General features: G+C 38.8%; 2 protein-coding genes across 2 annotated transcripts in view; one reads left to right on the top strand and one right to left on the bottom strand.

The window, feature by feature from the left end:
* Positions 1-19,064, top strand: part of LOC144636696 (uncharacterized) — a 366,639-nt gene extending 347,575 nt beyond the window's left edge. The window contains exons 35-43 of the mRNA XM_078495881.1: positions 14-127; positions 994-1,092; positions 1,501-1,666; positions 4,864-5,078; positions 7,267-7,350; positions 14,288-14,386; positions 15,227-15,389; positions 15,729-15,943; positions 17,290-19,064. Of these exons, the coding sequence (XP_078352007.1) occupies positions 14-127; positions 994-1,092; positions 1,501-1,666; positions 4,864-5,078; positions 7,267-7,350; positions 14,288-14,386; positions 15,227-15,389; positions 15,729-15,943; positions 17,290-17,457 (1,323 nt within the window). The 3' untranslated portion in view covers positions 17,458-19,064. The remainder of the gene's footprint in view (positions 1-13; positions 128-993; positions 1,093-1,500; positions 1,667-4,863; positions 5,079-7,266; positions 7,351-14,287; positions 14,387-15,226; positions 15,390-15,728; positions 15,944-17,289) is intronic.
* Positions 19,065-20,759: 1,695 nt separating this feature from the next.
* LOC144636932 (striatin-like) overlaps positions 20,760-23,398 on the bottom strand; it is a 31,146-nt gene continuing 28,507 nt past the window's right edge. The window contains exons 11-12 of the mRNA XM_078496129.1: positions 23,260-23,346; positions 20,760-22,995 (exon numbers count right to left, since the gene is read on the bottom strand). Coding sequence (XP_078352255.1) covers positions 22,826-22,995; positions 23,260-23,346 — 257 coding nt within the window. The 3' untranslated portion in view covers positions 20,760-22,825. The remainder of the gene's footprint in view (positions 22,996-23,259; positions 23,347-23,398) is intronic.

Genomic DNA, 23,398 nt, shown 5'->3' with positions numbered 1-23,398 from the left:
TGATCATTTCAAGATGTGGAAAGTCCACCCGGACATACGAATAGAAGGCCCTCTTTTAACTTGTGAAAGTGACAACCGCGGTGCCAGATGTCTTAAACAGTTTTCGGCCGAGTTTCCTCATTTTGAGGTGAGTAGCAACACTCTATAATCAAGTTAGTTGACGCAAGTGATGCATTATGTCATTCATATCCTTTATTTAAACACGATAAGGGTTTTAAGCACAATGCTTGTGGGGTCGTGTATGTAAGGCTAGAATTTGGAGTAAGCATTAGCATTGATTTTTAAAAGTTTTTCTTCGGACGGTTGTAAATTCCAAGAGAAATTAAAAACAATGCTCATGCAAAAATTTTGGGGACTAAACAAGGTATTTTACGAGAACGGTCTCTTCACAGAACAACAAAAAAAAAGTTTTTCAGTTGCATTGTCCTAAACTAAATGGCACTCTATATTTTTTGTTCATAAACAGGCACATATCCAGGCCTTGAAACGGTTAAAGTTGATAAATTTTTACCTTTCCTGATAACCATAAATTCTTTTCGACAGGAAATGATGCAAAGTAAGTTCAAAGAAATTAAAAATTAAAACCTACCAAATTCTGTCAATGAAATCTTCCATGACGCGCTTCCGATCGCGATAAGAAAACTTCCCATAGACCAGCATTTCTATGTAAGTAATGATAGTATACTGCATTACACACCTTAAGTAGGACCAATCCGATTGCAAGACCTGCGGGTGAGTATATAAATATAACCTGATGTTAGTTCCAGGTTGGATTGGAACAAAAGTGCTATGATGTGATTCATAATGATATTGTTCATGTATTCCACTTGTACAAAAAAAAAATAGAGACAAATTTAAAAGCCCTTACCCAAATCAGAACCCTCTAATTTTGGCCTTTCTCGGCCTCTCGAAATTCTTTTAAACATTACATGTTCCAGTGGAACATTACTTTTGCAATAGCTAGTTTCTCAGTTTATTTCTGATCATTCCTAGATGTGGAATATAGAAAGCGCTCTTTTAACCTGTGACGTCCAAGGTCACCACGGTGCCAGATGTCTTACACAGTTCTCTGCGGAGTTTCCTCATTTTGAGGTGAGTAGCAACATTCCATAACAAAGTTAATTGACGCAAGTGATGCATTATGTTAGGTTAGAATTTGGAGTGAGAGAACAATACACTTACGGAAATACTCATCCTTTGAATAAACAAACGTACTTCACGGAATACCCAACGATTGGTTGTCAATGTTACTGATGTGGATGTCCGTTACGAGTTGAATCATCGAATAGCCACTAAATAAGCTCAATTGAAATAAATGAGACTGATTTACTGTTATATATATATCGATAAATAAATTTTTGAAATTGAATGGTTTCCACTGAAGTCAATTCTTTGAATAATAACTAAAACTTCTGGAAGAGCTTAAGAGGTAGTCATATTCGCGCTTAACTTGCCCGCTTGACAAAAGGATTTCTGTGACAAATACACTTTTGCCTTTAGGTCGTCATTTTAGAAACTGGGAAGAAACGATGTCTGGGAATAGGAGTAGTAAATGAGGATTACAACACGATCAGAATGCCAGGATGGGATAAAGAATCTGTGGGATATCATACTGATGATGGAAAAATTTATCACTATAATGCAAGAGATGGAAAAGAAACTAAAGGTATTATGAAGTAGTTAAAACAGAAACTAAATCAAAACTGTGTAATTACTAGTATTAAAGCAGTGCTTTATTTGTTCTATAGTTTTCAAGTTCGTTGTTTGTAATACATCTCAATCTTCGTCAGTCATGTTCATTCGAGTTCTTTTTTTTGGTTCATCACTATTTCTTCGGTGTTATTATACCTTATAAACTATTACTTTTGACGTTTCCTTCGGTTTGTCATAACTTCTTTAGGGCGTCTTTTACTTAGTATTTGAGACTCAATGAAGTATATCTAGCTTACGGAACTTGCATTTTAAACCTGGTGTATGTATTACATGCACATGTAAATTGTACCAGAATATAATTTTAATATTGTCCAGAGGATGTGGTCGTCTAAAATTAGCCAATCAGAGCCGGGGAGAAAATAATTTTAAAGCCGCACATAATTTCTTGCGCGCTTCGGCCGAGGCTTGATGTTCTTTAATTCCAAAAACCTGACAATGTGATTTCGGGTTTGGGAGATTATTTGAAACAGAAGCTTACGTAACTTACCGCCATTTGATCTAAAAGATGTTTTATTATCTGAGTCGATCGCTAAGCTACGGCAAGAGTGAAGAATGATCTGTTCGCTATAAGAGCTTACTGCCAAATGATAAAAATCAGAATGTAGCACCAAAACAGAGCATAAAAAACTCAGCGAGTCACGAAACACTCCTAACTCCATATCGGCTCGTGAGTTCTTTATATTAGTTAATTAAATCTACTTCTCGGACTGAAAAGCACTTACAACACGTATTTTCTAGCTCTTTACATTTAACAATTATTCTTTGAAATCGAGGTGAATATTCTGCCGCTATTCACCGAGATTTCAAAGAATAATTGTTTTAGTATATACACACGAAGTGATCTCAACAACAAGCGATCTCAATTTCAGAAGGAAACCATTTAAAGTCGATTTTATTGACCTCTCAATTCATGCGTGGAAAACGTACATATAAGCGGCACTAACCGACATGCGCGAAACAGTTTACAGAATCTTCAAACATGGCAAATCTAGTTAAACTTCGATAAAATCCTCGTCACAATCTAGCAAAATGGTCCTTTAACACCACTCAAACCTGCAATCTGAATCAAAAACCTACTTGCAAAACATTTTGACCGTTGAATCAAAGCTTTTGAAGTTGACTTGAATTGAAAATTGAAAGAGCAGTTGGCGAAGGATCCACCTGAAAGTTTGGATTATACTGAATGTGTGCAGAACTGTGGTGAAAACTGGATGTTTTCTTGCACAAAGACGTTTTCCTGAATATTTGTGGAGGATCTTGGTTGTATAACACTTGATGTTGCTGCCGATAAATCTGCGGTATTCATTTCTGCCGATGCCGGGCGAAGAGCGCGACTTGACGGTAAGCAATTGTTTATCGTTTTAGTACTCGAGTTGTGTGGACATTGTGCTGCAAATTGCGAAATATGTAGTCGTCTTTTACTTTGAAAACCATCAGGCCAAATTTCTTAGCCTTTTTTTGTCTTTTCTGGTTCAGCATCTTCTTGTATTCTTAGTATTTGCGATTCAGAAACGCCGGCGAAACGCAGGTTTACGCCGGCCATTTTGTTTCAGTTTGGATCAAGCATTATTCACTCCCTACGGAGTGAATAATGCTCATTAGCCCGAGATAGCGAACCAATCAGATTGCTTGAAACACCAAGATCACTGAGTGTGTATATACCAATTGTATTTATCGAGTCAATAGCCTCTGTGTTTGTCGCACAGTATTTTGTTTTGATAAAAATTTTGCGAAAGTGAAACTGAATGAAGCTGAAATGTGTAGTTTGCTCGCCTGCACACGTCGCAAAATTGCTTTGAAAAGTTGTTTTACTGTTTTTTTTTTATATTAAAGCATCTAGTTTTCTTGAAGGGTGATAAGCAGTATTCGATTTTTGAGAAAAGTAGCAGAGAAGCAAGATGTTTGAAGGGATAAATCGAGTCTGTAAACTGGCGACTTGCAATTAACCGCGATGGCGTAAAAATCATTTCGAATGCACAGACAACAATCGACAAACTACGGCCACACTCGCCGTTTGGAAAATTTAAAGGCCTTAAATTCCACTGCAAATTTTTCCTTTCACATTTACAACGGTTGGTGAGCAACCATCTCGATTTTGGAAAACAAATCTTTCGAAGGTTCGTTCATCTCGCCGCCAAATCAACCTCGACGAAAGTTCACGAAAGCGTTACCGTTGCCCCAAGGAAGCGATAGGAAAATCTTGCCCGCGCTAAGAACCAATCAGATTGCAGGATTCGTTAACTCGCCATTCTCTTGAAACCTAAACTCAGAACTTTAAGGTCATTGCCCCGAAATAGAACTGAACATACTGGTTGATTACCTAAAGGGAACTTAAATTTTTAAATAAAAAAGTGCGGTCACCATATTCGTTTAGGAACAGGAAGACCTTGTATATACCATATAATTCCTTATTAATTCCCGTGCGAGTACCAGCAAAGTACACTTTTTCAGCGATAATTTATTTTTCAAACATAGAAATTTGATCTGTTTTCATTTTTCAGAAAGAATTTGATCGCTACACTCAAATTATGAGAAAAAAGATAGGTCACTATACTCGTTTACGAGAAAACGACGATTTATTTCTCTCCCGGACTAAGCCGCGTAGACAAAAGCCGCCATTTTTTTGTGTGCGCGCGCGCTAATTACGCGTAAAATTCTGCACAGGATGGGCAATGCAATACAGAGCAATGACCTGAAAAGGAGATGAAAAATAAACACATACAACAAAACATTCGGGTTTGGATTTCACGAGCATGATGCCAAAAGCGTCTACGTTTTCGCCGCAAGCGTTTTTGGATGCTGAATTTACCATTCCGAAACGTCTCCATCCTATGATGACTTTCTACTGCCTCTGTGACGCGTTACAGTTTGATCGCCAACTTGATAAGGCGCAAAACGAAATTTCTCATCTCTGCTAACAGCCGCCGTGAAAGCTTCGAACTCAAACTTACGGGCCGCGCGCGTTTGTGGGATACGGCATTAAATTTTTTCTCCCCACAAGTAATTCAGCTTATAGCTGCTAGTTGTGATTTTAAATAAACAATTTATCTATCTATCTCTATCTCCCCCAGTCCCCCAATGTGACGTCACAGATCACCTGGTATATCTTTCCCCTCTGGTAATAAACTGTTGCAAATGCATGTTTTGCAGGACCTGTCATGGCCCGTCGAGGTGACCAGATTCGCTGCAGAGTCATATTTGAAAATGAAAAAGAGATCAATGGAAAAAGACAAGTTCCAGTTACGTTTTCATTGAACGGAAGGGAGATCATTACCGAAGAAGGAGAGGATCAGTTTTTCCTGGACTTTGATAAACCGTTATACCCTTATATTGGCATGACTGACGGGTGTAGTGTGTTGGCTAAGGTAAGAATTAAAAATGGTAATCGAGGCCTGACTTGTCTCACGGGAAGCGAATCGAGTGCCTCGAGTAAACCACGATGGCGGGCCTGAAGACGCCGTCTATCACTTAGCCGCTAGCCATTAATTAGGTACACCCAGTTTGTTTCTCGTGTGAGGCACAGTGCCCTGATGTATGGTGTGTGCGTTAGGCTCTTGATCGAGTGTACGACGTTCGAGCCCTGTCTGGGTTACTGTGTTGTGTTCTTGGTCAGAACACTTTAGTTTCATAGTGCCTCTCTTCACCCATAAGAGTATTGTAACAACTTCATTTTAGGTAATAAGTATAATTGGGTACCAGCGAATTAATCGGGCAACCTGACAGAATGCTCGGAGTGACTTAATTTAGACTAAGGGTCTTATTTACCAGTTGGGGAAAAGAAAATGATGATGATGACAATGATAGCATAATTTATTTATAACAACTTTATTGCAATAAAGAGAGAAAATAATAAAAATATTGCAATAGGGTGCCGGCAGTGAGGAACCCAGTCCTCCTATAGAGCCGACCCCCTAAAGAAAAAGAAAAAACAAAAATAATAGTAACATATATACTATAAAATATTTATAAAAAACTCTAAGATAAAATCTATATACATCTATACAATATATCTGTCCTGATTTAAGAAAACAAGGCCCCAGGAACTGCCTGGGGCCAGCAACTCTCTTAGCCCTCCCCTCCCTTCCCCCTGTGGATTTCAGAGAGCCCAGGGGCACTGCTAGGAAGCCTTCCCAGGCCCGGTCGCAGCTGAGCTCTCAGAGGTCTCAAGGCTTCTGAGCCAGCCCCCCCCAAAACCAAAAACCAGGAGCAGTCCTGACCACATTTCAAAGCAAAGTCTTTGCAGAAAACAAGCCAAAAACCTGACTTTAGACACCCCCCCCCCCCCTCCAGCCGGATTGCAATTCAACAGCTGACCCAGGGCTCCCTAGGGTTGTTAGGTCAGGGCCCCAGCTAGCTGCCCACGGGGTCGGTGACGTTGCCCCCCCCCCCCCCCTCAAATTTCTCGGGCCGCAAAGGCTTGAAGGCCAACTGCGTCGGCCTTCAAGCACGGATCCCGGAGTCCACGTTTTGTCAAATCCAGACAGATATGCAATTAATATAAATAAATAATTAATTTAATTTGAATTAATTTAATATAATTAATGCGAAGCTGGTCACTAGGCCAGTTTGTCTCAGATATCATTTCTTGAGTAAACAGACTTCTCTTTTCATGTGCTCACTTTTTCCTACCTGAGAGACGTCTGAGACGTGACCAGAAAAATTCCAAGTTTGTGACATGCCTGTGAAAATTTTATAAACCAAGCGAATCAATCAATCAGGGATACTACATGGATCTCTTTACCACTACGTCGTCATTATGGAAATTTTCTGTTCAAATCTCAGACTCTTCAGTTGAGTGGCAGAAGAATACAGTATTTTCGTGCACTGCGCATGTTATTATTTGTTTTTTTGAGATTTTGATGCGACGCTTATAACATTCCAGGGAGGCGTTAATTCGGCGTGTTTTCGAAGGTGGCGCTAATTCAAAGGCAGCGCTTATTTAAAACTTATTAAGAACCTGATCGATTTTTGAATAAACATAACCTTTTTTATCCAAAATCGATGAAAAAAACAAACAACAACAACAGCCACGAAAAAAACAACAGCCGATACTCACAGTTTACAATGCCGATGCCACTTTTACTTTCTCGATCGCAGTTATGTACCAACATTGGAGTGCAGGTCTAGTCGAATTAGCGCCGTGTGTTGTTCAGTGCTGCGGCTCTTATTTGAGGGTAGCGCCTTTAAATTTGTTTTTGCTCTCATGTCCGGCGCTCATTTGAGGGCGACATTTAATCGAGGACGGTGCTTTAACGAGTAAATAAGGTTAAGCGTGAAGCATGCGCCCCCTCGCATGCCAGCCATGTAAAAACTGTCTTGCAGCTGAGAATAGTTGAAAACGCCCCCGTTCAACATGAAAACATGGAACATGAAAAATTAACAGTGCGTAGAGCTATTGAACTGCTCGTTAAACATTCTCACTCTCATTATGTTAACCGTTTTATCTTGGCTTGAGAAATATTTTTCCATTATTTGTTGGAAGAATACAATAGTAGAAGAGATTTCGGAAACAACCGAATAAATTTGTTTCTTTATTTTAACTACACTTTTTAGATGTTGAGGGATGATAAGCAGGCTCTTAGTACGACATCTACATCCCAAGGCAGTGATCCAGGAGTGCTGAGCGTTGGCCCAAAGGTAATTGAAACTGAATCATAATTATAGAGAATTAGAATTTTCTATGACACTACAACGATGCTTTTCAAACATAATAGGAAACGAATGTAATTTGGGCTTTGCACAACGTTTTTTGGCCTCTAAAAGGGACCAATGTTTAGGATCGGTCCGACAACACATTATGAGTTTTCTTTTCATTTCTTTATGTTACCCTAACCGAGACCTTGACGGCTAACACTGTTGGTTTTCTATCCTGAACACCCGTACTTAGACCTAAATGAGACGACGAGCATTCCCGTCCCTTTCATATTGCACTCCCCCCCACCTGCTGGGCGAAAAACTTCAGAACAAAAAATTATTTCCAGTATAACATTCTCCACTACATAAACATGCACGCAACCCACAGTTTCCCAATTTTGCACCGAAGAAGGCCTAGTGCTCGAAACGTCAGCTATCCAAATTTACTATGGCAGTTAATTTATCTTTATCAACTTCAAGTTAATAATCAAATAAATAATAATGGATTGTTGTGTGGAGAGAAAGAACTCAGAAAAAAATTCTGAGTTCACAGATGGGACTCGAACCCACGACCTTCCGTACACTAGTCGGACGCTCTAACCACTGAGCTACTGAGAACTCTAATGGTGAGCAGTGGTCATTTGTGGGTGACACAATAAGACTGTCAATAAGACTATCGAAAGCAGCAGTTCGGTTGTCTGGTTCAATGAAATGATTCATTCGTTTGCTGGTAAATTGCAGAAATTATCATGCGAAAACTTTTTGACCTTCTCACTTCCAAGAGTGCCATAAGGCTCAAATTTGGACAGCAATTGGTCTTGGACCAGGGTGGGAGGGGGGAGAAACTTCCTTTGTTACACGACTCAAAGCGGTGCCGGGCAACTGAGACTGCGCAGTAGCTATCGAATAGTTGCTGAGGGTGTAGTAAATAGCTTGACAAAGTTCATTGTTTAGTTCGCATGTTTTGGTCTTGACCGTGCACAAAACACAATAGCTATTTGCATGTTGATTGCTCCTTTAAAGTTTGCCGGACATCAAAACAACAAACAGTGATAACGGTGACCAGTCTGGCAAAAGTAAGGCTTTCGAATTATACTAATTAAAAATAACTCCAATGATTCTGAAACTATTTCTCATTTTTTGGTTGTTAAATTTCAACCGTGACAAATTTTTCGCTTGTTATTCCACGCCGCCAAAACATTCTCAGTGACGTGAAACATCAGGTGAGAAATCTGGCTGAAAATGTCAAAACATCTCAGCGGCGTAAAATATCAAACGCAAACTTCGCCACTATTCGCATTTCACACGCACGCAGTCATTTATATTTAAATATTTCTGAGAAAACAAAACTTTGGTTTGACGTCTTTCTTAGCATCGGCTTGATTGACATAGACTCGCACCGTTTCCAGGCACTGCTGTGTCTTCAAAGAAAAGTGCCGACTTTCTCCCCCCCCCCCCTCCCCCTGGTATAAATCTACTAGCGTTCTATCACGAATGCTGTTCTCTGATTGGCTACGCTACTCACTATCTATTCTGTTGTAGATGGTGAGTAGCGAAACAGCGTGCGATTGTCAACAGAATGGCCGCCGCTTTTTCGCTTTTTAAATTGTCCGTGAAGAAGGACTTGGATAGTTTACTATTCGAGTCGATTTTGGAGAAGATAAAGACTGTGATGAAATATGTAATGAAGATTTACATGGTAAGAAAAGCATTTATTATTCATTTAAATAACCGGGCGGAGACTGGGCCCGGTTCATAAATCGCACGGAATTTTTTCGTCGTAGTAGTAGTCTTGTCGGTAAATCGTTCCAGACCCGCTCGGCCGCTTCCTTGGCAAGGATTCAAAACACGCACTTTTGATATTTACTCGGCAGGAGCTATTAAATCACTCTTCTATTTAAAATTCTATCTAAAACCTTGATTTCTGTTAAGCGTGAAATATATGTTTTTATTTTATTCAAGCGTTTTACTCAAGGGAGTACTGCCGAACCGCTATGTCAGTCACGCAATGTTTTTGAAGCAAGCTTTACGCATATTAAACTGCTTTAAAAAAACGGCTGGTAGCCAGAACATTTTTAGCCAGAATACTTTGAAGATACTTTCCGAATTAATTATGTCCATTTTCATCCGTGCACAGTTGAGCACTTGAGTTTTTGATAAAAAAGCTTTACTTCAGTGTTTTCTTACACACTTCCCAAGACTTCAGAAAAAAATGGTAATGTATAGTACTTCTACGAACTATGATGGAATTTTTGAAAAAAATCCGTAAAGTGAGCAAGTATAAAAAATGGTCTGCAAAATTAAATATTGGTGCGGGAAATTACATGTAATTAAATTCTACCACAGCATGCAAAATTTCACGGTTTTGAAATTTAAATCTTTAAGCCTTTCAAAATGTTTCTTGACCCCATCCTGAATAAAAATTCCGTTTGAAACCTTTGTTCATGTTTCTTTCATTTGTTCGTTTTTGTTGGGTTTTTAGGCTTTTGAAACGAACAACATCTATTTATAGATTGAGGTACCGTGTGATGTTTTTGATTTACCGTGTTTGTCGTAGTAGTTTGCTTGGCCGCTTTCTTGGCCAGGATTCAAATCTCGCACTTCTGATATTTACTCAGCAGGAGCTAAGATAACTCTCCTATTTAAAATTTTGCCCGATACCCTGATTTCTGTTAAGCGTGAAATGTATATTTTTGTGTTTATATTCAAGCGTTCGACTCAAGCGAGAAAAAGAGTGCGAAACCGGTGATTGTTTTGACAAAGCTCTTTTTTACGTCAGTCACGCAATGTTTTTGCAGCAAGCTTCTGCTTTTAATAACGGCTGGTAGCCAAAGCTCGACAAAGCATTTTTGGGCCAGACTCTACTTTGAAGATGTTTTCTATTTAGCAAGAATTGTGTCCATTTTGTCCATATTCATTCGACCAAGTCGTGTGTCACAGACGAATTGAATGTTTGCACAACAAAATAACTTTGTTTTGGTTCTTGAAGTAAAACCTTTACTCGCACACTTTTCAAGAGCTTAGAAAAACAAAAATGTAAATGTAAATTAGTAATATAATAATTTCTAAAAACTAGAATGGAATTTGGATCGGTAAAGCCATCGAGTAAAATAATAGACGGCGAAAAAAAAATTGCGTTTTGGCTAATTTTACGGCTTTAAAGTATTTAAATTTTTAATGCCATTAAAATGTTTCTAGACCTCATCTTGAATCTTTTTTTTCTTTTTTCACATTTATTCTTTCTTAATTGTGTTTTGAGGTTTTTCTGTTATTCTTGATATTTATGTAACTCGTTTTATTTTTATTCAATTTTATTTATGTGACTCGTTTTATTTGAGCAGGAGCCAATACTGTAATTTTCTGGTTACTCCGCTCTTTTTTTCGAGAAATCAATATATTTTTTGGTTTTTCATTCAACGGTTTTGAGTTTCAGTCGGAACCGAACGGCGAGAGAGAAATTACCTGTAATGAATCACGCAAGCAAGAACTGGTGTTTGCGTGACTGCTTCCCAAAATGCAGCACATAGGCAGGTTTTTCGATCGAAGAATCAGCTTGACTTGAAGAGCTTGCATTTTTAAAAGCTAAAAAGCTTTCTAATTTTTTATTATTCCCTTTATTGTTTGTGATACATTTTTTTTTAAATAAACCTTAAACGCTTCTTAGTATTTAACGAACTGGTTTGGGTTCATTTATTCAAGATTAGAAATACACAAAACGTAATAATCAGTAATTTATCCAGGCATGTTGATAAAAGCAGCTAATGTAATGAAGGACATTTTGACATATTACAACTCACGGAAACTGCATAACTTATGCAAACCTCAGACTTGTGTGTCACAGCTACTCGCCCCCAAACTGCTTCTCGGCTGGCGCCATCACCGAAGAGTAGAATGAGTGATGGGAGGGAGTAAAGTCAAAGGCTGCAGGAATGGGGGAGGACGGAGTAGGTGGGGAGATATTCGAAGGTTAATGGCTAAAAGAAGAGGAAATGGGGGGGGGGGAGAGGTTGAGGGGGGGTGTTGAATAAAAATCCATGTTTGATTGTATCGCGCAACCTTTGTCCTTTTTTCATGGTTTTCTTATCAGAACAGCTGTTCAAAATTTTATGAGTAGTCTGCACTTTGTTAAGTGTATGATAATGTTAATAATCTAATCTTCCATTAACCTTAGGTAAAAACTAAAATCTAAAAATACAGAGATTATTCTTTATTAACAAAAAATTGGAAGCCTAAGCAGGAATTTGTTCAAGCATGGACAAACAAACCACAGACTTGTGTGCTTCTCAATTAAATGGTATTTTAAAAGTTTTTGCTGCACTTGCCTAATCAAATAGTTAAACACTAACCGCCCGGTTTTAAGCTTTAAGCTTAAGGCGTCTTGTTTCTTGTAAGTCAGTACATCTTTCAATCGTCATTTTACAATGAAAACTTGGCTTTTGCTTCAGTTTCGAGCAAAAAACGATAGAAATCTTGAGCTCATAATCTAATTGTTAATAATTATTATCATTATTGCGTTCGACGAAGGAGAGCGCAAGCCTAATTTTGTTTTTGTATCCTGTGTCTTTTGAGTTGGTATGCCTGTGTACTGTTATGCGGAATGAATCGAGCCGCATTGCGCGCGCAGATGTAAGGACGCCAGATTGGCCTCCCCGGTTGATTTTTGCAGGGGCAAATCTCGGCCGGGAAATTGGTTGCCACAGATGGCCTCGATATCATGCAAAACAAGATGGCGTCCCAAACTGAGCTCAAAAACATTATTTTGCTTGAAAAATGGGCTAAAAACGTGTGGCCAAAATTGTAATTTTTCCGTAAATGTCGTGGAGAACATTAGAGGGTTATCATCCACGGTAGCAGAGTTGTCTTCAGCCACTGAACGTCAAAAAAAGAGTGGAAATCGAGTAAGTCGATGCGTAGTTTCGTACGGAGTTCATTGGTAGGTAAACCAGCGTGTTTTCCTGCAATTATATGTTGCACAAAACTACAAATTGTTAGAATTACATGCATCGAGAGTGGGTATAATACGGATCAAAATTGTTTTATCACTTCTTTGAATTTGTAATATATCATTATTCCTAGAAACACTAGACGTTTTGACAAGAAGTTGTATATTGAATGTTACATGCGTGTAATGGATTACTGTGTGAATTATGTCTGTATTTTTAAGTACTCTGTGGAATTTTAAATCGAAGTGAAACTATTTCCAGAAGTTTGTGGAAGTTTAAATCTCGTTAGTGCCAAACGATAACAAGTCAAGTGAAATAAATAATTATTTTTATGTACATTATATTTCATTCATTCTATGTTCTTTTGACTCGTCACACCATCTTTCTCATACTTATCCCCCTCGCGTTTAGTGAAATAGAAGCATAGTAACTAACTTTGGTATAAGGCATACTACTAGTAGGCCGAACATATCGTTTTTTGGCCACTGCCTGCCTGCCTTGCGGTCTATTTTACCTATAGGCGAACGCACTCCCCTAATCTCTGATTACTAGTTTAGTATTATTATTTAAGCATCCAAAATTCAGGGGATTCGTTCCGAGTGGTTCATCGCGTAGCACACCTGAACTAATTAAACTAAGCCAAAAAGCCAATAAAACACAGGAAATCTCGAAAAGAAACATTATAATACCGGCCGATTCGTTTATTTAACCCGCCGTAAGAAGACGAGAGGGCAGGTCGTGAACCACTTTCATTACAGGGCGTATTTATATCCGCGTCAAACATATCGTCAGCGAAATACTTGTATTTATTTATGTATGTATGTCCTCCAAACTAACTGTCACTCTGAACGCTTTATAAATTGAACAACATTTACGCTTTCTGTTCAATATCTCATGCAACCACCTGAACCGATGGCCCGACAAATAGTTCTCCTGCTACTGCTAGTCTCGAAGACGAATTTCTGGTTAACTGCCCACTTTTCTAAGGCCTGGATGAAGTGTGAATAGTATTCTTTTGATCACGTTTCTGCGTGAAGTAATCTTATCGAATTCCTGAGAATGTTTTGGAGCTTTTTGGTAGTTGGAAATGAGGATCTATCACTCAGGCTCTATTGGATCTTCGAGTAATTTGTCATGTTTAGTCCATTTTCTGGATACGTTGAATCAGTTTTACCTTTCCTATGACAGCAATGTTTGGCTTTCAATATTACTCAGGCTCATTGAAAGCCTAGACCACTAATTTTGGTTTTTTGCCCGCTTTCCTTAACTACCATAAATCGCGCTCATACAAAACCTTTGACCGGAATGCAATTCTTGTCTGAGTTGTGTGGGGGGTCTAGGGTGAAAGAAACTAGTTTTAGAAACTGTGCGCAGCGCTATTACTGTAAAGGGATGGTGAGTTTGGGAGGGGTGGGGGAAACAAGGTGTACGATGAGAACTGTAAAAATAGTGAACTCTTTTTACAGAACAGCAAAAGGGTTTTTGCAGGTGCATTGTCCTAAATGGTACTCTGTTTCTTTCTCACAAACAAGCACATGTCAAAGTCTTGAAACGGTTAAAGATTTTTTTTTCCTTGTAACCATAAATTCTTTTCGACAGAAAATGATGCAAACTAAGTTTAAAGAAATAAAAAAGAAACCGCCACCGGTATTTCTATTTAGGAAGTGATGGTATACTGTGTCACACACCTTTAGTAGGACCAATCAGATTGCCAGTCCTGTAGATGAGTATATTAATATAACAATGTTAGTTCCAGGTTGGATTGGAACAAAGATGTCATGTTATGAATAATATTGTTCATGTATTCCACTCGTTCAAAAACTAGACAAAGTTTAAAGCCCTTACCCAAATTTGAACCTTGAGTATGTTTCCATGTGTTTGTTATAATTTTGGCTTTCTCGGCCTCGAAATTCTTCAAACATGTTCTAGTCGAAAAGAAAACTGTATATTATTTTTGCAATAGCTAGTTACTCAGTTTATTTTCTGATCTTTCCAAGATGTGGAAAGCCCACCCGTTCATACGGATAGAAGCCCCGCCCTTTTTTTGTGGTGCTGCATATCGTGAACAGTTTTCTGCCGAGTTTCCTCATTTTGAGGTGAGTAGCAACATTCTATAACTAATTATTGCAAGTTCAGTAGTTGACACAAGTGATGCATTATGTAACGTTAGAATTTGGAGTAAGAGCACAATACACGTACGAAAATACTCCTACCCTTTGAATAAACAAACTTACCTCACGGATTACTCAACGATTGGTTGTCAATGTTACTGATGTTGATGTCCGTTACGAGTTGAATCATTGGGCAGCCACTAAATAAGCTCAATTCAAATGAATAAGATTGATTTACGTGTTATATTGATACATCAATTGTTAAAATTGAATGATTTCCACTAAGGTCTTATTTATTGCATAATAATAAAAAACTTTTTGACGAGCCTAAAAGGTAGCCATATTCGCGCTCAACTGCCCGCTTGGCAAGAGGATGTCTATGACAATTAATTCTCGAGTGAGCTTGATAAAACTCGAAAGTAATTATGCAAACTATGTTGACTGTAACATGGTTTGCTGCAGTATTATAATTCACTGATTCCTTTGTTCACATATGAGACGACATAACAAATTGTTAGATTATAGCTCACTGAATTGACTGAAGACTTAGTTACTATTAAGAAAAAATGAAGAAGACAAAGAACATTTTGTCTGGATTTATAAAGCACTTGCGAAAGTTTGAGCGGGTAGTAATATAAATAATTTGTATTACAATCATTGAGCACCTTTCCTTCATTACGATTGATTTCATTTTGTCCTGTTTTTGGACAAACCAGGCAATGTTTTTTTTATAATATCAGCACTTTTACGTGCAAACCCGTATATTGTCTTAACCTGTGGCTTTAAATTTTCAGAGGAGTTTTTAAAGATGCTTTTGCCTTTTAGGTCTTGATTTTAGAGACTGGGGACGACAAATGGCTGGGAATAGGAGCGACGGCCGAGGATTACAACACGAGCCATATGCCAGGATGGTTTAAAGAATCCGTGGGATATCACACTGATGATGGAAACATCTTTCACAATAATACAAATGGAAAACAAACTAAAGGTATTAAGAAGTAGTAAAAGCAGAAACTAAATCAAAACCGTGTTTTTACTAGTATTAAAGCAGTGTTTTTTTTATTCCAGATTTTTTCAAGTTCGCTGTCTATAATTTATCTAAATCTTACTCAGTCATGACGATGTCCATTCGTGTTCAGTTTTTGGTCGTTATGCTACCTGTATTAAACTATTATGTGGACGTTCCCTTCGGTTTGACACAGCTTTTTAGGGTCTTTTAGGGCATTCTTTAATATGTGAGATTGAAAAAGGCATATCTTACGGGATCTGTACTACGACTTACATTTTAATCCTGGTGTAAGTAATAATCTATGTGCATGTTTCGCAGGACTTGCCCTGGTGCGTCGAGGTGACCGGATTCGATGTACAGTAATTTATGAGAAAGAAAAAGAGAAAGACGGGAAAAGACAAGTTCCAGTTACTTTTTCATTTAACGGAAGGAACGTTATTACCGAAGAAGGAGAGGATCAGTTTCTCCTGGACTCTGACAAACCGTTATATCCTTACATTGGCATGACTCAAAGGAGTATCGTGTTGGCTAAGGTAAGAATTAAAAATTGTACGCTAGGCCTTACTCCTTGTACGGGAAGCGAATCGAGTGCTTCGAGTAAACCACGATGGCGGGCCGGATACGCCGTCTATAACTTGGCGTTTTGCGATCATTAAGGTCTACTGGACCAGTCTGTCTGTTGTGTGAGGCGCGGTGCCCCAATGGTTTGTGCGTTAGGCTCTGGATCGAGCGTACTGGGTTCGATCCCTGTCGGGTTACTGTGTTGTATTCTTGGGCAGGACACTTCAGTTTCATCGTGCCTCTCTTCACCCAGGTGTATAATTGGGTACTGGAGAATTTTTTTGTGTAACCTAACAGAATGCTCGGAGTAACTTAATATGGACTAAAGGTCTTATTTACCAGTTGTGAAAAAGAAAATAATGACGATGACGATGATGTGATGTGATGTGATACTAGTCACTAGGCTTAGAAACTTTACTTTTACAGTTTCTCTTGGATGTCATTGCTTGAGTAAACAGACTTCTCTCTTCTTGTGTTCGATTCTTTTCTGCCTGAGAGACGTCTGAGACTTGGCCAGAAAAAGTCCAAGTTTGTGACATGCGCGCGAAAATTTTAAACCAATCAGAGATAACGCACGGATCTCTGTACAGTTACGTCGTCATTATAGAAATTTTTCCTTTTGTAAAATATTAAGGGGTGAATAAATAAAGTTGTAGTTGTTGTTGTTGTTGTCAAATCTCAGACTCTTCAGTTGAGTGAAATAAAAATACAGTATTCTCTTGCGCGGCACATGTTATTTTTATGAGTTTTTGATGCGGTGCTTATTCAAGGGCGGCGCTTTTTAAAAACCCATTAAGAACCAGCTGATTTATGAATAAAACATAGCTCCTTTTTGTCCAAAATCGATAACAACAACAACCAAAACTCTACTGATTCTTTCTCAATCAAAGTCAAGTAGCTGCATCAGTGAGTATAGGTCTCGTCGCATCAGCGCGATGGCGTTGAGGGTGGTGCTTATAAAAATGTTTTGCTATTATGTGGGTCGCTAACTCGAAGGGCGATGCTTAATCAGGAGGAGTAAATGGTAAAGTATGGAATTAAATGTCTGTTGGCTCCCTCGGAAGCTTAAGCTTGCTATGCGAAAACTGTCTTATAGCTGAGAATAGTTTAAACGTTCAAATTCAACATGAAAACATGGAACATGGAAAATTCACAACACGCCGAGCTATTGTACTGCTCGTTAAACATTCTCACTCTTGTTCTGGCTACCATGAGGTCTTGGCTTGTGAAACATTTATTTATTTTTTCATCTGTTAGAAAAGTTGAAGAGGCCTTAGAAACAACCGAGTTAATTCTGTTTTTTAACTACTCTTTTTAGATGTGCCCGAGGGAAGTTGAAGACCTTGACAGCAATGTTAGAAAATGCTTGGAAGAAACAAACCGGAAGTTAGAAGAGCTTGTCAAAGATGTCAAAGAGTACAAGGATGAAACAAACAAGAAACTCGACGCCTTGTTAGCAAGACTGACAGACAGCAAGAAAGATTAATAAGGCACCCGGCCAGGCAGTGCTAAATTCTACCCAGAATGGAAGTATGTTCTCTGATATTAGAAAGGTTATATTCGTTAACGTGTACAGGGTTGTTTCATGTACAGATTGCCTTTGAAACAGTCATAGTTAATGTTTCCGGCTAGGTATACTCGCTACGTATGATAAAGATAATAAGTAACTATAACTATAATCTGTAACTGCATAGGTCTCTTAGAGTGATTTTTGTTTGAGTTTTATAAAACCAAAACTAAAGTTATCACTCAGGCCAATCACAAAGGACACGGACAATCCAGTGAGCAAATCACAACTCGAAGCAAGAACATGTAAGCACCACAATGCGCGGGAGAACGTATTCGAGCAAGCACGATTGGTTTAGCTTTTATTTCTGATTGGTTGAGTAGGTGGCGCGAGATTTTAAACCAATCACAGAGCGTAATGAAGCAAAACCAATGCAGTTCTGGATAGATTTTGACACTCAATCGAAAATTTCTCTAAACCAAATGTTAGGCATCGTAAAGCGAGTAGCTCGTCTTTGTATTACTAGTTACGTGCAATGTTACCTGCAATGTGAAATCTTTTGAGCCTATTCACTCATAGTTTTCAATCATAGTTTTCGCACATAGTTACAGGTTTTAACAATAGATTTTACACAGAGGCATAGTTTTCTAATCATAGATTTTATAGATGTCATTGTTATATACATATACTAGCATTATTATTAGCATTAGTTAGTTTTTTAGTTGTGTCCCCTAAATAGTATGTGTATGGGTAATGAATACCACGAGTCAATCTAGTCAATCTAGAGTTCGAGGAAAACAAGCTTGTTTGAAAACAAAAGAAAAGGGCAATCGTTGAGGGGGTCTTTACCAAGCGACGATCATTGCATGATTGAACTTGTATCACGTACTTAGACGGGGGGCAGTAGCTTTATTCATATATCTGAGAATAAGCCAATCATCTTTTAATGCACTTTCTATACAATATGTTGGCGGGTATGTGCATTTTTTTAACAGGTCCCCTGTGTATAAGATGGTGTGAAGACTGGGGACAATAATTACGAAATACCGCTGTAATAAATAAGCCACTTTTCACGGGGAAGTACACTAAAGGCTAATGCGATTGTAATCTTGTAACGCGCTTTTGATAAAATATTAAAAGGGCGGAATTTGTGTGTATTGAAAGGTCCCCTCTGTGTAAGTGCATGTGCAGATTGGGGACAATGATTGCCAAATCCAGAAAAAATTTGGCCACTCTACAGTCTACACTAAAGGCTTATGGAATTGTAATCTTTCGACATATTACAGTCAACTCCCGCCTTGCGGACACCCCGTTATTACGGACAGGACACTAAATCGCGGTCCTGAAGGTGTCCGTCAGTTGTGAGGGTTGACTTTATTAAGAGGGAAAAAGTGCAATTATGTTAAAGGTCCCCTGTGTGTAACTTCGTGTGTAAACTGGGGACAGTGATTGCATAATCCATTAAAGAAGTTGACAACTAATAAGGTTTCCTGAAGTCCTGTGTGTGTGACAGTAAGCTAATTATCTAAGGCATGTTGTAATATTAGAATAAAACAAAAGCTATTAAAAAACATTTTTTCTCGTTATTGATGTGTTCATGTTAACACAAGAACAAGGATGGTAGTTGCAATGCAACTTTATTATTTCACTATTGCGCCATTTTAACATATTAGGTCAAGACAACGCGCAAAATATGACACGTTATTACACTGTAGAACAGGGCAAAAATACGGACGGAAAGGTAAAAAAAAAGGGGAAAAGGGAAGCAACAAAATGGCCAAGCGACCAAACCTCAGTGGAAAAAATAATGGAATAATAAATCCCTTAGTCGATGGTTTAACTTATAATACGCGCGGATATTTTGCTCATTTCTCGTATTTTACCTCTCCCCTACGGGGCTCGGAAAAATACTACGCGACTCGCAAGATATCCGCACTTATTATATTATGGTAAACAATCGAATAAGGTGTATGTATTTACTAGTAGTAACAACAGTAGTAACCACGGCCCGCTGAGGTCACCACAGGAAAAAATAAGTGTTAAAATATCGGCCAATTTAAACTGTGTGACTGTGCTTAGGACATTTCTACCAGGACCACTGGGGTTTCTTCATACTACGTGAAAAATTGACTTTGCGAGACACCAACATTCTGCTTTATCGGTTCTAGTCGTGTGGGTGTCTCGCAAAGTCTATTTTTCACGTAGTATGTTCAGCCTTGCAGTCAATTTCAGTCCAGTTACGTTCCCAGAGCCCTTACTCCTCCCTGTTGCTGACTAGCTGAAAAGGAGACTACATCAGTACGAGATTGGTGCGAAATGTTGGAAAAGTCGACCTCGTACACAGTCTCGCACTCGTACTCCGATCTGAAGGACCCTGATATGCCTTCGCTACAACAGGGTTTCGTTACATCGAGGTTCTTTTCATTTACTTTACTATAGCTTGGGCTGTAGCGTAACAAAAGCAATCCTTGCTAGGGCAAGTCCTCTTTTGATGTCTAGCCCTGTGCCGTCTTTTTTCAACGCCTTCCGATTCATTGCCGCCATTGCATGGTGGGATTGTTCTTCCTGCAGTTTAGGCGCATGGTCTTGGTTTTGCCAGTGGGTTTTTTAAGGGCGGACCATTATTTTATTGCAGGGGGGGGGGGGGGCGGGGGGGGGGGGTAAGAAAAATATTGAAAAAATGTTTATAACGCCCAGAAAGACAAAATAAATTGTTTGCAAACACGACATGTATAATTAACAATTAACCTGCGAAATCGCGCGTAATATCGCCCGATACTTAACCAGCGAGGCCGTAGGCCGAGTTGGCTAGAATCAGACGCTATTCCGCAAGATTGAGCAGGATAATTGTTTTATTATTCAACAAATTGTTAACAAAATGCATTTTCCAGCTAAAAAAATGGGATTGTGCAGCATTTCCAAGATTTCGGACGAATCTTGACAACGTACGTATATCGCAGGCGCGCGCATTTGTTGAATAGTAACAAAACAAAGCTTTGTGAAAGATAGCTCGGGATGGGGGAGGGAGAAGGAGGAGGAGGAGGCGGAGCAGGAGGAGGAGGAGGAGGAACAAAGCGTTCTTCCATACAAACACATGTTGCCCCTCAGTTGCCTTCAGCTTCTCTCAAGTTCCACAGCAAAACCGTATTTGGTCTGTTCAGCACCATATTCGCAAGTTAAGGTCCAAGGAAATCTTCCCCAAATGATTTCAGCGACGAGCACGGATCTAGACGGCCCGCTCAGAATGAACAAAATATTTAAACAAAATCCTCAAGACCACCTTTCTAAAGAAGTTGAAATTTTACTTGTCCCTATTAATCAGAACATCTCTCGGGTTAACCTTAGATTAGCCTATACAAGAAATGGTTGAAATCAAAATTACTGTACAATTTTTGCCCAAAAATATTCTTGAGCGCATACATACACAGCCTTAGAGCCAAATTGACGACTTGATTTCATTACAAAGTGTTCCAAGAATAAGTATGAATACAAGCTGTCAATCAAATTAAATATCTCCATAGCTAGTTAATAACAGCTTTGATTGACAACGCCTTTATTTGGAGGTCTTCCGCAAGAATACTGGTTTCCCTTTCCAGTTTTGTCACAAATAAAAACAAATGTATGAAAAGTTTCCTGAAACTATTCCCTATTTCTTTGTTTTTGTTTTGCTCCAAAATGCTATGATTTAGGGATATCACACTTAGGACCAAAATACTAGCAAAGAAAACGTATTTCTCAAAACGCTTAACAAAAACCGACACGTTATATTGGCAGTTCTCTGATGATGTAAATTGGTAAATTAATTTAGATACTATTCCTAAGCTTCAAATGTTTTCTGTAAGTACTGTTTGGTCATGAAAACAAATATAGTCCGCATTCGACTATGAAGGGCGCTGGGTGAAGCACCATTCCTCCTTTATTATCGCTTGAACTTTTGATTGGTCGACGTGATCTGGAGTGAAATTGACCAAGGGTCACGTGTGACAGGGATGAAATTCAAGCCAGACCCGGGTTAAAGGGACTATGTCACGGATTTTTACTAATTTTTGAACCGCCAAAATTTATATTTGTGTCGCAGGAAACTTAAAAATAATAGTCCATTTTTATTAAAAATTGCTATATTAGAGCACTGAAAATGTTAACGATCATCTTTGGCTGCGGATGGAAACGGATTGCAATTTGAAAAAGTTAGGCAAAAGTTTTCAAATTGTTTTCGCGCGTCTTCGAAATATTGATATTTATAGCCGTAGCTTGATTTCTAACCGCAAATAAAGGTTATATCTTCCTTTAGAAGTTCAAAGATAATGTTTATTTAGGGTTAAGTTGCCTATCACTAATTTCAAAACAGTTTAGATCAAAAATCTGCGAAATCCCCGTGACATAGTCCCTTTAAATAGAAGGAAAAGGAGCCAACCGTTGGCAAAAAAAAAAGAACCTTGACTGTCTCGATAGTCGCTACAATGTCTTACTTTTCTCAAACCCACCTCCCAGAGTAACTGTGAAATTGCATTTTATCTTAAGGTTCACAAAGTTTCTCAATACGGCGTGTCAGTGTCCTTCGCTCCACGACAGGAATCGAAAAGCAAAACCGTACCATGTATTTTAGTATGCCAAAAAAAAAAAAACAAGCCGTAGGCTCAGGCTGGCTAAAATGGTGTTCGCCTATAAATCAATATCTTTTCGTTGACCTCTCGCTACATTTCACGACTATCTCACTGAGTCACAAATCAGTACCCAAGGCCCTTTACATTTCTACACTATAAGAAAAAGGAAAAAAAAAGATGTCGTCTGACATATTATCGATAGAAGACCAAAATCAATGTATAAATGGCAAAAAACTAAGTGCAACTCCAAAATTAATTTAAGACCAATCAAACTGTTCTTTGGCAACTTTATATAGAAAAGTACTTAGCAAATACTGCGTATACGAGAAGCACATCTCGTCATGCGTAGTTCGTCTCTGAAGGGATGTAAACATACTGTGTCGCACCTTGTATATCTCGGTTCTAGATGCTCTCAGTCGTAGAAGAGAGCCACTTGGAGTTAGATGCCAGTTTACAGCCCCATTCAGCTCCATTAAGCTCGTTATACAAGGGACGAATGCTTTTTTCAAATTCTACATTTTACTCCAAGGCATTTAGAATCGTTTTTAGCCGTTTCCATGGCGTTACAGCATAAGTACTAGGACTGCCGCAAGCGTGACCGTCACGCCATCTTCTTGGTACCAACTTTGTTCAAGGAAACCATTTCAATTACACCACGCAGCGCTGTTATTGGATAAAACCTTCCTGACGTCATTTTTGCACTAACCACGCTCGCGTGCCCGTTGCCTTGGCAATGTTGCAAGTCAAACAAACACTTTAGCTATACCATCTGCGCCCGCGCTAGCAATGTACGGTCGATTAGGGTGAAAAGCCACGTCGTATATCGCTTCATCAAATTTCTTTCGATGCGAAGTGATTTCTTGAACGCAGGTTTTGTTGTCCAGGTTCCAAAGGCGAATGGAGCAGTCGTGACCTAAAAAGCAAAACAAAACAAAATGACCAAACTTACGTTATGTGTGAAAATGAATAACAAGGGCGATTTTTTAAAGTTTCCTTTTCGATGCGAAACGCTGTTTCACATATCCAGTTTTGAAAGAGAACTGACAGTAATAGACAAACGTAATGAATCTAGATTATCGCGAGATTCGTAAGAAAATATAAATTCACTTTTTAAGCGACGTTATCCTCGGCATCGCCTTCGTTGTTGCTTAAACTCCTTAATCAATTTGAATCTTACTTCCTGAGAGGAGATAGAGACCATTTGGATCCACAGCCAGACTTGTCACTGCATCAAGATGGGCCACCATGGTGTGGATCTGTTTACCTACACACAAAAAAAAAAAAAACTTTTACTGAAAACGTCCGTTAAATTATAT

The sequence above is a fragment of the Oculina patagonica genome, chromosome 13 (assembly GCF_052425735.1).
Source record: "Oculina patagonica isolate OP01 chromosome 13, crgOcupat, whole genome shotgun sequence".
Lineage (NCBI taxonomy): Eukaryota > Metazoa > Cnidaria > Anthozoa > Scleractinia > Oculinidae > Oculina > Oculina patagonica.
Note: the sequence above shows the minus strand (reverse complement) of the source record. Positions and strands in the feature narration are given on the sequence as shown.